Raw genomic sequence first — 13,194 nt, forward strand, 5'->3', positions numbered from 1 at the left:
TACGAATCATCCACATAAACTTATCCCTTGCGAAATTATTTTCAAGACATTGAAATTTTAATCAAAACGAATACTTTAATCGTTTCTTATTGACAATCCAAAAAAATATATTACTATATCACTCCTTTAAGTGTGTATGACTCTAGTTTAATTTATATCATTTATATTGAATCACTCATTTAAGTGTATTTGCTTCCTGGGTCATTTAACACTTAGATGTTTTCCATTTGTCGTTTGTATAAAAAATACGATTGCTTCGTTATACCACTTTCTGAGGTACTGGTTTGAGTTGGTATTATAAGGTTCGTCCTTTTCAAACAATCCCTCGCTATGAAAGCATTTTTGTTTAAAGTATCACTATGTATATGAGTAATCTGTGTTATGTAAATAAAATATATAAAAGTGCTTTATTTGTTTTTGAACAGAATGAAAAACTGTCTACACAAATATCCATTGATTTTGGATTCATGATGAAAAAAATTGAAACAATACTGAAAATGAATAAATAAATTGCAAAAACAAAATTATAACTTTATCTATATTCATGTTACCAAAATTATTTACTCTAAATTATATGAAACTATTTTCAATTTCCTTCATAAATATATAAAATCTTCCTTTATAAAAGTGTTAATGTCACATTGATAACCGCAAGCTCGTGCAAAATTATCGATATTTTCTTATGTTCAATTTATAAAATTATAAAATGAATTCATCTAGAAAATAAATTTATGAAAAACGGTAGTATCATAGTATGGCTATGATAAGCGGGAATCTAATTTATTTTGGCGATTTAATAGTGACAAATGTTGAAGAAAATATCAGTAAATTTAATATACCGGCATAATAATTTTGCATTCTGTATATTGAAGCATTTGTAGAACGTTTCGCAATATTCGACTTAGACCCTTTCATAACTATTCTAATTCAAAATTTATTTGATCAAACGTTTTAGATAAATTTAGTTTTTATCTTAGTTTATTTTAATTATGCCTGTATCAATGCAAAAAATATATTTCAATAACAGCACATTCTCAAAAATCATAAAAAGTTACAGTAAAACTGTTGATAATAAATAAATAATAATACTAATAAAATCAAATTCAAGCCCGAAAGACAAACGAGGGAAATAAAATTCATTTCGGTTGTTTCCACAAGTTGAAATTTAAACATCGTATTATTAGAAACAACCAATAGATTTTCATAGTTTAATACAAGAACTTTTTTCAGATGCTAATCACACTTTTTTTAAATAATTATGTAGAACTTAAAAATTTCAAAACGATTTGATAATGCGTTTTTGTAATTCTGTTCAATTCTTAAGTTTCTGATCTATAACAAATATACTAATTGGAGTATTAAATAAGTCGATTTTTACTGTCGATTACACAAACTATTCAAACAAAAATTCTAGTGTCAAATAAGTCCAAATTGACCGTATTATGCTATTACATACGTGTACGCATATGGAAAATTTCTGAAACATACCTCTTCATAAAATTTAAGCTGTGGTATTGGTTCTTCTGATGCATTTTCACAATAGTCTTTGAATAACTGATATCCTGCAAAAATAAGTTCATACAATTCATAATATAGTTTTGCATAGGTAAAAAAAGTCGCTATGGCACATATGATTTTCAGAAACTAGGAATCAAAATAAGATACTTTGCTGAAGAAACCATACCAGAAATGAATTCTGATGTCCCATGCACTGACCCAAAAATAAGGATTCGAATTTGAAAAGTTCCATTTTGATCCATTTAGAGTACCCCAATCGCAATCCAAATGTTTGACCCCCTGGGACCCCCCCCCCCCTGAGAGGTTTGGCTCAATGCACGGAACATCAGAATTTAATTTAGAGGTATGATTTCTTCAGCAAAGTTTCTTATTTTAATTCCTAGAATCCAAAAATCATATGTGCCTAAGTGACCTCTAAAAAGACCCTCCCTATATATATATATATATATATATATATATATATATATATATATATATATATATATTATATATTACAAAACTTACCTAATGTTTGATTAAATATTTTATCGAAGTTGACTTCATTCTTTTTCTCCAGGTATTTATGCATAACACTTCGCACACTGAAATAACTCAAAAGGTATTAGAAAAATATAATAACACTATATATTTATTAAAAAATAAAAAAATGTAATAAATCGTAAAAAAGAAGAAAAATAGCGTATATGAATACGTATTTACAAAGGGTTAGGTACAAACTAATTACGATTTGCAGAGATAAAAATACTTCATATTGTGCTTTTCATTTATATAGTAGCACAACTGAGAAATGGCATATTCAAAATACAACATTGCAAGGACGTTGGCCATAACAGACTTATTTAAAAAAAAAGTTTTTGAAGCTTCATAATATGCAAAGTGTAACAAAATTCTGGTTCGAATGCATTTCAATACAGTGGTACCCCCCTTACAAGCGACTCGCCATACAAACTTTTCGAGATACGAGCCGCCAAAGAAGCGGCTCGTGTGCTTCGTCATACGAGCAAAATTCGAGATACGAGTCGTCAAAGCAGCGAGAGGCGTAATGTAAACTTATGGAGGTGCGAATGAAATAGATTCATCTAATATCAATTGTATGTAATAACGATTTTCATATGCGACGTCGCATTTAACTACCATACAAATATTTAACCCTTTCGACTCGGATGCCGCCGCTCCGGCGGCATAGTCATTTTACCGTTGCGCTCGGATGCCGCCGCACCGGCGGCATGATATGTTTTACCGTTAAGCTCGGATGCCGCCGCTCCGGCGGCAAATCGTGTCGGCGACGACTCGTCGCAAACTAAACTTACATTTAATTTTTTTTTATTTTTTAAAAATTAATTTACTATTACATTCAATTATTGATTGATTTATTAATTTTATAAATAAATATATAACAAAATTAATTTATTAGCTCATGATACCCATAATTTTAATAAAGATCTGTGAAGAAATGATTTTTTAAACAATATAGCATGGTTTTGAGTGCATTTTTTTTAAATTTTCAAAATTTTCTATTTTATTATCATAATAACTATATTTAATAGCAATATAACCACATTTTGAAAAAATTCGATACAAAAAAAAATTCCGAGTTGAGAGATGAGTATAGCACTATAATATTCCGAGCGCAGCGTACCGACTGGCAGTCCGGCTCCCGAGTCGAAAGGGTTAAAGTAAATTATTTTAAAGTTATAAATTTCAATTCATTAATACTAATGTTGTGCACTTGTTTGTGAAATGTGGGACAAAGTTGAAAAGTTTGTGGATAAAAATCACGGCGAATTTTTTAACTCACGCTAAAGTATCTAACTCATTTTCGCAATACTATAATAAGTTGAAGTAAAAAATGATGCTCATTGGATAGTTTTGTAAACGCAAAAATTAGTATAATAATTTAGTCATTTTATTTAGTAATTTGCTATGTTTTTGCAGAATATGTATTTGATCTCACAATTAGCAATAAAGTTTCATTTATTTTTGTTATCAAAAACCTGTGCTGGAACGAATTAATAGCATTTCAATGTATTTATATGAAAAAATTGCTTCGAGATACGAGCAATATGACATGCGAGCGTGGTTACGGAACGAATTGAGCTCATAAGGCGGGGTACCACTGTTTATTATATTATCTTCTATTATTTTGAACACAAAAGAGCGATACGGGAATTTTCAGGCATGTTATTCTCTAAGGACGTAATACCATTAGTTTTAAAGATAAAACGAACATCCAACAGGTATGTGCGCGAATTATGAAAAACAACAAAGAAACTTAATTGTTCATGTTATGTAACATTCATCGTAGAAAATGCCCATAATAACCTTTTAAGATAAAAACATGATGAAAATAATTTATAAACGAGTATAATATGAAAAAGTATTGAAGAAAGAACTTGTATTTTCATAATATAAATTGGGCGCAGATATCAAATAATTGAGGTAAATTGCTGAAACTTTCCGTACCGAATTGAAATTTTTAAAATCCGAATTATTTTCGATATTCAAAAAAAAAATCTTTTTCTGAAAATTTAAAATTTTCTTTAAAAAAGCGTTTCGTCAACACAAGCATACAGTTTTTTCATTCATTCAAATCGGATGCTTTTTTCTCTCAAAAACTGCCATTTTTTGCACATTTAGCTCCTTAACTCCAAAACTGCTGGATTTATAATAAATTATAATAAATATGATCTAACAATTTTGATCCAATTAGTAATTACCACAGGGGTATTTACTAGTTAGATCTGCTTTTAGTTCATTTCAAATATGTAATGTTCTGAATAAATAAAATATATGTGTCATTTCACCTTAAAACAAGATGCAAAAACTTGCCGATGTGAGTAATTTATCAAATTTATCAATGAGAATTAATGTTTTCTTACGATAGAATAGATAAAATTATCATTTTGAATGCACTTAAATATCTTACTTTAATAATATAAATATTATATTTTGAACTTTGTAAACCAGTATTCGTATGAACTCTAAGGCCATAAATTTAATTAAAAACGCAAAACAATTGAGCATTTAATTACAAATAAACTTTTACTAACAAAAACTAATCAGTCAATTTTTCACACACAATCAATTTTTTATAATCGGTTCAGGATGTTTTAAGAAAACGTAGACAAAATAATTTTGCAATTTACTTCTGATTCTAAATAAACGAACGAATTAAAAAAAAGTTTAATACAAGTAATAAATTTTTTAAAGCACATTTGTAAACTATATAATGCAAACATTATTCTTTTCTTTATAACATTATAATTCACGTTGAGATAAAAGGTGAACAAGTGTTTTGCTTGATTCACCTTTTTAGGTATTACATGTGCAATGGAGAACAAGAATCCAAGTTCTCATAGATAGGTTAATTAATAATAGTTATCGGACGGGCTATGCCCGGAAGTTAATTATATTATTTCCTTTACTTATATAGTTATTAATTTCGACTATATTGCGCGGGGAGAGTTTCACGATAGCACCCACGATGACATCTGTGGCCGAAGTTGTCACGTTGAAAAATCTGAAAAATTCACCTTCGCTTTGTAAATAGAATATAGTCACGTTTCATTAATATTTTGATGCAGATTTCGTATAATACTCATTGTATATTTGACAATGTCCAAGTACATTTTTTGAGAAATTGTATCAATTCAAGAAAATCGCATAGTAAATAAAATGCATAAAAAACTGGGTGTAGGTGTAATTATGGCTTAAGGCAAGTTGCATAAGCTTGCCGATTTGTGTAAATAATTGACTGAAAAAAATTTAAAGTTAGCTATTCAGATAAAATTCGAACATATCGATATTGTTCGAACGATTTGTTTAAAATTTGTTCCGCATTTTTGGCTAAAATGTAGACGGCTTCGCAGTTTTCTGCTAATTCTAAAGAAACGGTTTGACTGTTTGTCTTTTAAAATTGGACAAACAAATTAAAAAAAAAATTTAAAAAAGTTTAATAAATGCAATATATTTTTAAAGCATATTTATAAAACTAAATATTAGGTTGTCAAATATCTCCCTTCCGCTTTTTGCTCTTGGTTTATAATACAAAAAGGCGGAAGGGAGATATTTGACAACCTTATAATATAAACTTTTTTTTCCTTTGTAATATTATAATACACATGGTGATATAAAATGAATAAGGGTATGTCGGAGATACTTTTGGAGGAATAGTTGAATACATAAGGTTTTGGACCAGACCCGAAAAAGTTAATAAATTCATTTTGTTACTTATATAGTGATTTATAGAGACTGCATTGCAAGGACAACACTGTATCATACAAATACAATATAACACTATAACATAAAAATTACACTATAAAGTAAAAATTCTTCAGCTAGTGTGCCAATGTTAGTGCTAAATTGTGTGCTTTGCTCACATCTCCTGATGTAAAACACAATAGCCATAGCACTGATGATGACATAAAATTTTAAGTCAAAACATATAGAATATTTAACACCCGAATAACGCTAAATCTAATGACATGTATGTCGAACTGCGTACATATTTATCATATTTTGAAACTTGCTCAATTTTAAAAAGCATTTGGAGGTTATAAACCTACTCCCACACCACACTATACAGAGAAACGCGCTAAGAATTTCGCCTAAAAACTTTTTACCCTCGTACACTCATACGTGATTTGTCATCGCAATTTTACGAGTGTTCCCGAAATCGTCGACAAAAATTTGTATCCGCACACACACACATACATCCATTTTTTCTAAGGTATGCCAAAAAAAATTTTTTTTAAATTATTTTTGAACAGCAATCAAAACCTAATAGTTCTATAAGCTGTTGTGCTGATTTTGACGTAATACTAGTCTGTTTGACAGATGGCAACCCAATCAGTTGTCACATCTCTGTTTGATATATTATTATTACAATTTCTGTAATAGGGCGAATATTTTTAATGGTGCAACAATGCCGCAGGATGAGAGCTATTTTCACTTGGAAACATATTGTTATCTATATTTCCAAGTGAAAATCGTTGTCAATGTTGCCTGACAGCAGGCTGCTCAAAGTAGGTATCGAACCCGGGACCTCTGAAACAAGTCCCGTCGCTCTTAACAGCTTACCTACTGCCGAGCCCGGTATGCCAAAATGTTCAGAAACCTTTAAAACGTAAAGATATATAAAAATTTTCATTTTCGTTTTCAAAAGTTCAAAATTTCCAAAATATTTCAAAATAAAAAAAACATTTTTTTTCCAAAAATTCAAAATTTCTCAAAAATCTAATTTTTTCAAAGTTTAAAAAAAAATTCTTTTTTAAAAATTTAATTTTTGGTACGGGAAGTTCCAGCAATTTGCATTAAGGCACGATGCCTACACCACTAGTTTCTTTACCTAATTAGGTTTGAGAAATATGCCCCATTAAAATTATTTAAATAATAACATTTTAAATGCTATTATGGCTGAAGGAGACAAGTAAATAGATTTTACATAATGAAGCAAAAATTTCAAATACAGAAAAAGAATAAAACAAACCAGAAAAAGCAAACAGATTTGTGATTTGATTAAACATAAACTATTCACAATCACCATTAGAATTGCAACTGTGAATGAACCAAATAAAAAAAATATGCAAAAATCTACTTTTATCCCGATTACACCAAAGTTCGTCTATTTTTTAGCTTTATTGTCTTGCTGTCCAGGCATAAATAAAAACTTGAACGTACATTTTAAAAAGTCTTAAAATAATCAAGGGACCTTGATCCGTAAATATGTACATATTATAGCTTGTCCAGATTCGCGTTACGTATCCTATCGAGAAGATAACAATTGCTCAGCGCTCGTACACGGGCACATCGCAGGTTTTAATTTTTGGAAGTCATAAAACAATTTATTCGAATTATCTACCGTTTATATCTTGTATGATTGTATAAAAATGATTTCTTGACAAGGAAAGAAGCGGGATAAGTGGTTTTGAATAGTAATAATTTAATAAAAAAAATTCCATGGAGTTCGAAATAGGTGAAACCGCCCAATTCTGGTGATTCGATATTGCTTAATAAATGTTCATCAATAGAACAACAACGGAGAAATGAAATATTTAAGTTTAGGTATTCACTCAGCACCCAAAACTTTGACAACAAAATACTTCATGCTATCTTATTGTTAGTTAAAATTTTCATCTTTGCCTTGTATGATATTACAAAACGTTCAATATTCGATTCTCAATTCGATTTCAATATTTCTTTTCTTACCTTATCTATGCAGTCTCATTTGATCTTTTGTACAACCATGTTCATTTTTATCAATCATAGCTCTTTTTATTATTATTTCAATAATCTAGTATTTTTACAGGTATGAACTAGTGGTATATGACATCGCGCCTTGAGGCAAATTGCTGGAACTTTCCGTACCAAATATGAAATTATTTAAAAAAGATTTTTTTTTTAATTTTGAAAAAAAAAATACATTCCAGAATTTTAAATTTTTTTGAAAAATAAACTTTTTTTTATATTTTGTAAATCTTGAACTTTCTTTTAAAGCAATCGCGCTGCGGCGTCGCGTTGCAGTCTAATAGATAAACAATGTTACGGAACCTATAGAAATGTAAACAAAAGAAATTATATTTATTGAAATCTCTATAAAATATCTGATAATTTCATATTTGACTGCCAAATGTCATTTTTTACCTGTTTTTTACTAGATCTCCGAAACCGCTAGACCAGTTCCCCAAAAATTTAATCAGTTCCCCATTTTGTCAATACAAGTAAAATGCTTTTTGAATTATTGAAATCAGACGTTCAAAAGCTAATCAGCAGGCCTCCTTATCAATAGAAATCAAATGTTTTCTGAATCATTCAAATCGGTTGACCCGTTCCCAAAATCATCGACGAAAATTTGTATCCGAACACATACACATACACATACAACCATTTTTTCTAAGAAATACCAAAATAGTCAGAAATCTTTGACACGTAAAATATAAAAATTTACATTTTGGATTTTTTTGCGATTAATATAAATTACTCTACTGGAAGTTAATAAAAATTTGAACACGTTGCGCATGAAATTTAGACTTGACGCGATATTATTAGGCTTCATAATGAACTATTTTATGGCAAATATTATATTTGAGATTGATATGTTTATTTTCAGTTATTTACTTTCAGCGTTGTGCTGCTACTAAATAAACTATAAATTAATTTTACTTTAGTTACTTATTATAAATAAGCTTGACAAGAGCCTGAAATTATCAATAAATAAATAAATATGTAAATATAATGTATTTAAGGTGCGAAATATAAAACTATTTGATACATATTGATTCAAAAAAAAGATCCTCCGAATTGATTTAAATAAATTTAACTTAGATTAAAGTTTCTCTTATGCCTGGAAAATTTTATTTTGATTCTGGAATTAATCTAAACACTTGCCCCCTCTTTTGTCTTTAGGAAATTCAATGAAACTGCGATTACGATGGCACGGTTAAACGATAATTTCTTAAAATAGAATTCTATAGCAGAGCTATGAAAGTGTTGCGAAGTTTATTTTCAATACACTCTTAAGAAAAACGTTCATACTGGCTACTCCGAGTGTCGCTTATAGAGTTCGTTCCAAAAAACGAATGGATTTTCATTATAGTACCTACACTACAGAACATTATAACAAGACTAGTGGGGCGCACAGCATCGTGCCTTAAGGCAAATTGCTGGAACTTCCCGTACCAAAAATTTTTTTTTTTTTTGAAAAAATTAACATTTTTGAAAAAAAATTACTCGGAAAAAATTATATTTTTGAGAAACTATAAATTTTTGACAAAAATTTACTTTTTCTGAAAAAAAAAAGACTAAAGAAAAATTTATTTTGAAATATTTTGGAAATTCTGAACTTTTTTTCAAAGCAATCGTACTGCTTTAACTGCATAAAGACAAAATATCGAAGCGCGTAAGCGCCGCGCCGCCGTCTAACACATAAACATTGGTACGGAACCCATAGGAATGTAAACAAAATTTATACTTATTGTTAAAATCTCTATAAAATATCTGATAATTTGATGTGCATATGTCTAATGATCATTTTCGACCGCTAAATGGCATTTTTTTTTTACTTTTTTTACTAGATCTCCGAAACCGTTAGACCTGCCTTCATAAAAATTTGATAAGTTCTTCATCTTGTTAATACAAGTAAAATGTTTTCAAATCGGACGCTCCGTTCTCTTAAAAACTAAGTTACCGTTTTTGGCACTTTTTGCCCCATATCTTCGGAACGGCTAGACCTGCCTTCGCCAAAAACTAATCAGCACGTCTCCTTATTAATACGAATAGAACGTTTTTTGAATTATTCAAATCGCTTCATCCGTGTTCCCGAAATCGTCGACGAAAATTTGTATCCGCACACACATACATACACGCACACACACATACATACACGCACACACACATACACACACTCACACACATACATCCATTTTTTCTAACATGCCAAAATGTTCAGAAAGTTTTGAAACGTAAAGATATATAAAAATTTTCGTTTTCGATTTTTTTGCGATTACTATAACTTGCCCTACGGGAAGTTAAAAACACCGAAGGTAGGTGATTTTTTTTTTCAATTTATTTTATAACAAAATGTTAAATTATATAGAAACTTCATTCAATAATAAGTATTGCAATATAAATCTTGAAAATCATTTTTCAATTTTCTATCCAAATTACTAAAAAATAGTCACGATTTGTCATATCTATGTATTGAATTATGTATTATTAATAAAGCAAATATGTTCGCTACCCGAATTAATAATACTACCATCAAAATAAAGCTCAAAATTCTGTTTTAACCTGGCATGAAAAAGATTGCTAGTGGGAGCATGGTGCCTTAAGGAAAATTGCTGGAATTTCGCGTACCATGACTTGAAATTACTCCAACTGGAAGTAACACGCTAATTGTAACATTTGTAAACGATACAACAGTAAATGCATCCTGTCCTACGACAACACCGTAGCTGCTGAAAAAATCTCCAAAAGCGACTCAATAAAGTTGGACAAGCAAATGAAAAATAAAAGTTGAAAACAAACCAAGCGCATAACGTTTTCTTCAAGAAATCGCAAATGTCCTTTTATAAATTTTAACACTAACGAGAGTTAGTGGAGATGGTCTCCACAGTTACGATTGTCAAATACTTGAGCTTGCATTTAGATCAGAAACTAAGTAAAATAACTCGAAAATTGCATAACGAGCAATAAGCTAAGCATAAAAAATAATATACTATGCTTCATTGAAATGCTGTAGTTGGCTAAATGCTCTAAGCAATAAATATAACTAGCTGTAAGTGGAATTCTGTCTTAAGGCAATTAAGGCATCGTGCCTTAAAGCAAATTGCTGGAACTTCCCGTACCAAAAATTATTATTTTTTTTAAAAACGATTAACATTTTCGAAAAAAATTTACTTCGAAAAAATAAGATTTTTGAGAAACTATAAATTGGACAAAAAATTACTTTTTTTTGGAAAAAAAAATTGTTCAAAAAATGTATTTCTTTTTTTAAATTTTTTAAAAAAAAAAATGCTTTCTTTATTTTGACATATTTTGGAAGATCTAAACTTTTTTTCAAAGCAATCGTACTGCTTTAACTGCATAAAGACGAAATATCAAAGCGCTTAAGCGCCGCGTCGCCGTCTAACGCGTAAACATTGGTACGGAACCCATAGGAATGTAAAAAAAAATTATACTTATTGTTAAAATCTCTATAAAATATCTGATAATTTGATGTGCATATGTCTAATGGTCATTTTTGACCGCCAAATGGCATTTTTTTTTACTTTTTTCACTAGATCTCCGAAACCGCTAGACCTGCCTTCATGAAAATTTCATCAATTCTTCATCTTGTCAATACAAGTAAAATGTTTGAATTATTAAAATCGGACGCTCCGTTCTCTTAAAAACTGAGTTACCGTTTCCAGCACTTTTTGCCCCGTATCTTCGAAACGGCTAGACCTGCCTTCGCCAAAAACTAATCAGCACGTCTCCTTATCAATACAAATCGAATGTTCTTTGAATTATTCAAATCGGTTGATCGGTGTTCCCGAAATCGTCGACGAAAATTTGTATCCGCACATACATACACACACGCACACACACACACATACATCCATTTTTTCTAAGGTATGCCAAAATATTCAGAAACCTTTGAAACGTCGAGAAATGCAAAAATTTTCATTTTCGATTTTTTTGCGATTACTATAACTTTAACCTACGGGAAGTTAAAAAAAACTCTGGTTCATCATCAGACGCAATTCTGATGAATAAAGTACTCCTTAACACAACGGTGCTTAGACCTATCTCGTCAAACGAAGTGAAACTTTGCGATTGCGACAGCAAATCGCAGTTATCCATCATTCTCAGGCTCCATGGTACGTTTTTAACAGTATAATACACAATACTAAAATTGAAACAAGAAGCAGTAAAAAAGGACTTCGTTACTCCGATATCATAAAGACTTAAGAAATAGCAACCGATAGACCTCATCCAAAGATGTAAAGTCAACCCCACCGGAGTTCCCCTACGATGTCAGTATTCGAACTCAGATATTTACTTTATATCGAAATTCTATTGGCTTATAGAATCACTCTATTCTGATTGTCATTTGATATATATATATATTAAAAAAAATTATATAAGTTGTCTTCTTCTTCGAAAAAATAAAATACACATAAGGAATGTGTAAACGAGTTCCCGTAAACCGCCGCAGCAATAGACTAGGTTATAATAAAATGGATGGGATCCTGTCATGGAGTAAGAGTAAACTATCAATTCAGCAATAACATGAAATAATGGAACAGTTTCAGAAAAATAGAAACAGAACTAATTACCGGGTTTGACATTAATATTAAATTCATAAAGTAACCAGCAGAATCTTTTATTGAACTCAATATAAATATAATGTCTGCATAAAATTGTTTGAAAATAGCCGATTTTGTCAACTCAACTAGAAGGAAAGCCCTTTTCAAACTTGGGACACTCTTAGCATTAGGCCTCTGTATGAACAATTTTGCATAGTTCTTCTCATGACAACATAAATGAAAAAAAACGGATATGAGCAGTTGGCAGATATAAAAAAATCAAACATTTTGTAAATTAATTATGTACAATGAAAATGATTATTCATTATTATCTTCCATACAGTTTCGCATACGAGCACCCATTCGAGACCGATTGCACACCGTGTGTGCAATAATAATAATGAGCAATTATCAGTAATTCTGAGTAATATAGTCGTCGAGATAAGATTTTTTTTAATTAATAGTATCTGTAAAGTATAGAACTAGTGGGGCGCATGGCATCGTGCTTTAAGGCATATTGCTGGAACTTCCCGTACCAAAAATTATTTTTTTTTAAAAGATTAACATTTTTGAAAAAAATTTACTCTGAAAAAATTTGATTTTTTGAGAAACTATATTTTTGAAAAAACTTACTTTTTTTGAAAAAAAAAACTTTTTGAAGAAAAATTTAGTTTGAAATATTTTAGAAATTCTGAACTTTTTTCAAAGCAATCGTACTACTTCAACTGCATATAGACGAAGACAGACGAAATATCAAAGCGCGTAAGCGCCGCGTCGCCGTCTAACGGATAAACATGGGACATAAATCGGACGCTTCGATTTGGCACTTTTTGCCCCATATCTTCGGAACGGCTAGACCTGCCTTCGCCAAAAACTAATCAGCACGTCT

The 13,194-nt window shown here is 30.2% G+C and overlaps 1 protein-coding gene across 2 annotated transcripts in view; it reads right to left on the reverse strand.

The window, feature by feature from the left end:
• The window catches only part of LOC113376144 (G protein-coupled receptor kinase 1), a 47,027-nt gene that overhangs the window by 22,856 nt on the left and 10,977 nt on the right, over nucleotides 1-13,194 (reverse strand). For both annotated transcript variants that reach the window (XM_026616066.1, XM_026616067.1), the window contains exons 2-3: nucleotides 2,023-2,099; nucleotides 1,489-1,562 (exon numbers count right to left, since the gene is read on the reverse strand). In XM_026616066.1, the coding sequence (XP_026471851.1) occupies nucleotides 1,489-1,562; nucleotides 2,023-2,099 (151 nt within the window). The remainder of the gene's footprint in view (nucleotides 1-1,488; nucleotides 1,563-2,022; nucleotides 2,100-13,194) is intronic.

Source organism: Ctenocephalides felis, unplaced genomic scaffold (genome assembly GCF_003426905.1).
Source record: "Ctenocephalides felis isolate EL2017-DRISC unplaced genomic scaffold, ASM342690v1 CF-g0.4_SCAFFOLD_01886, whole genome shotgun sequence".
Lineage (NCBI taxonomy): Eukaryota > Metazoa > Arthropoda > Insecta > Siphonaptera > Pulicidae > Ctenocephalides > Ctenocephalides felis.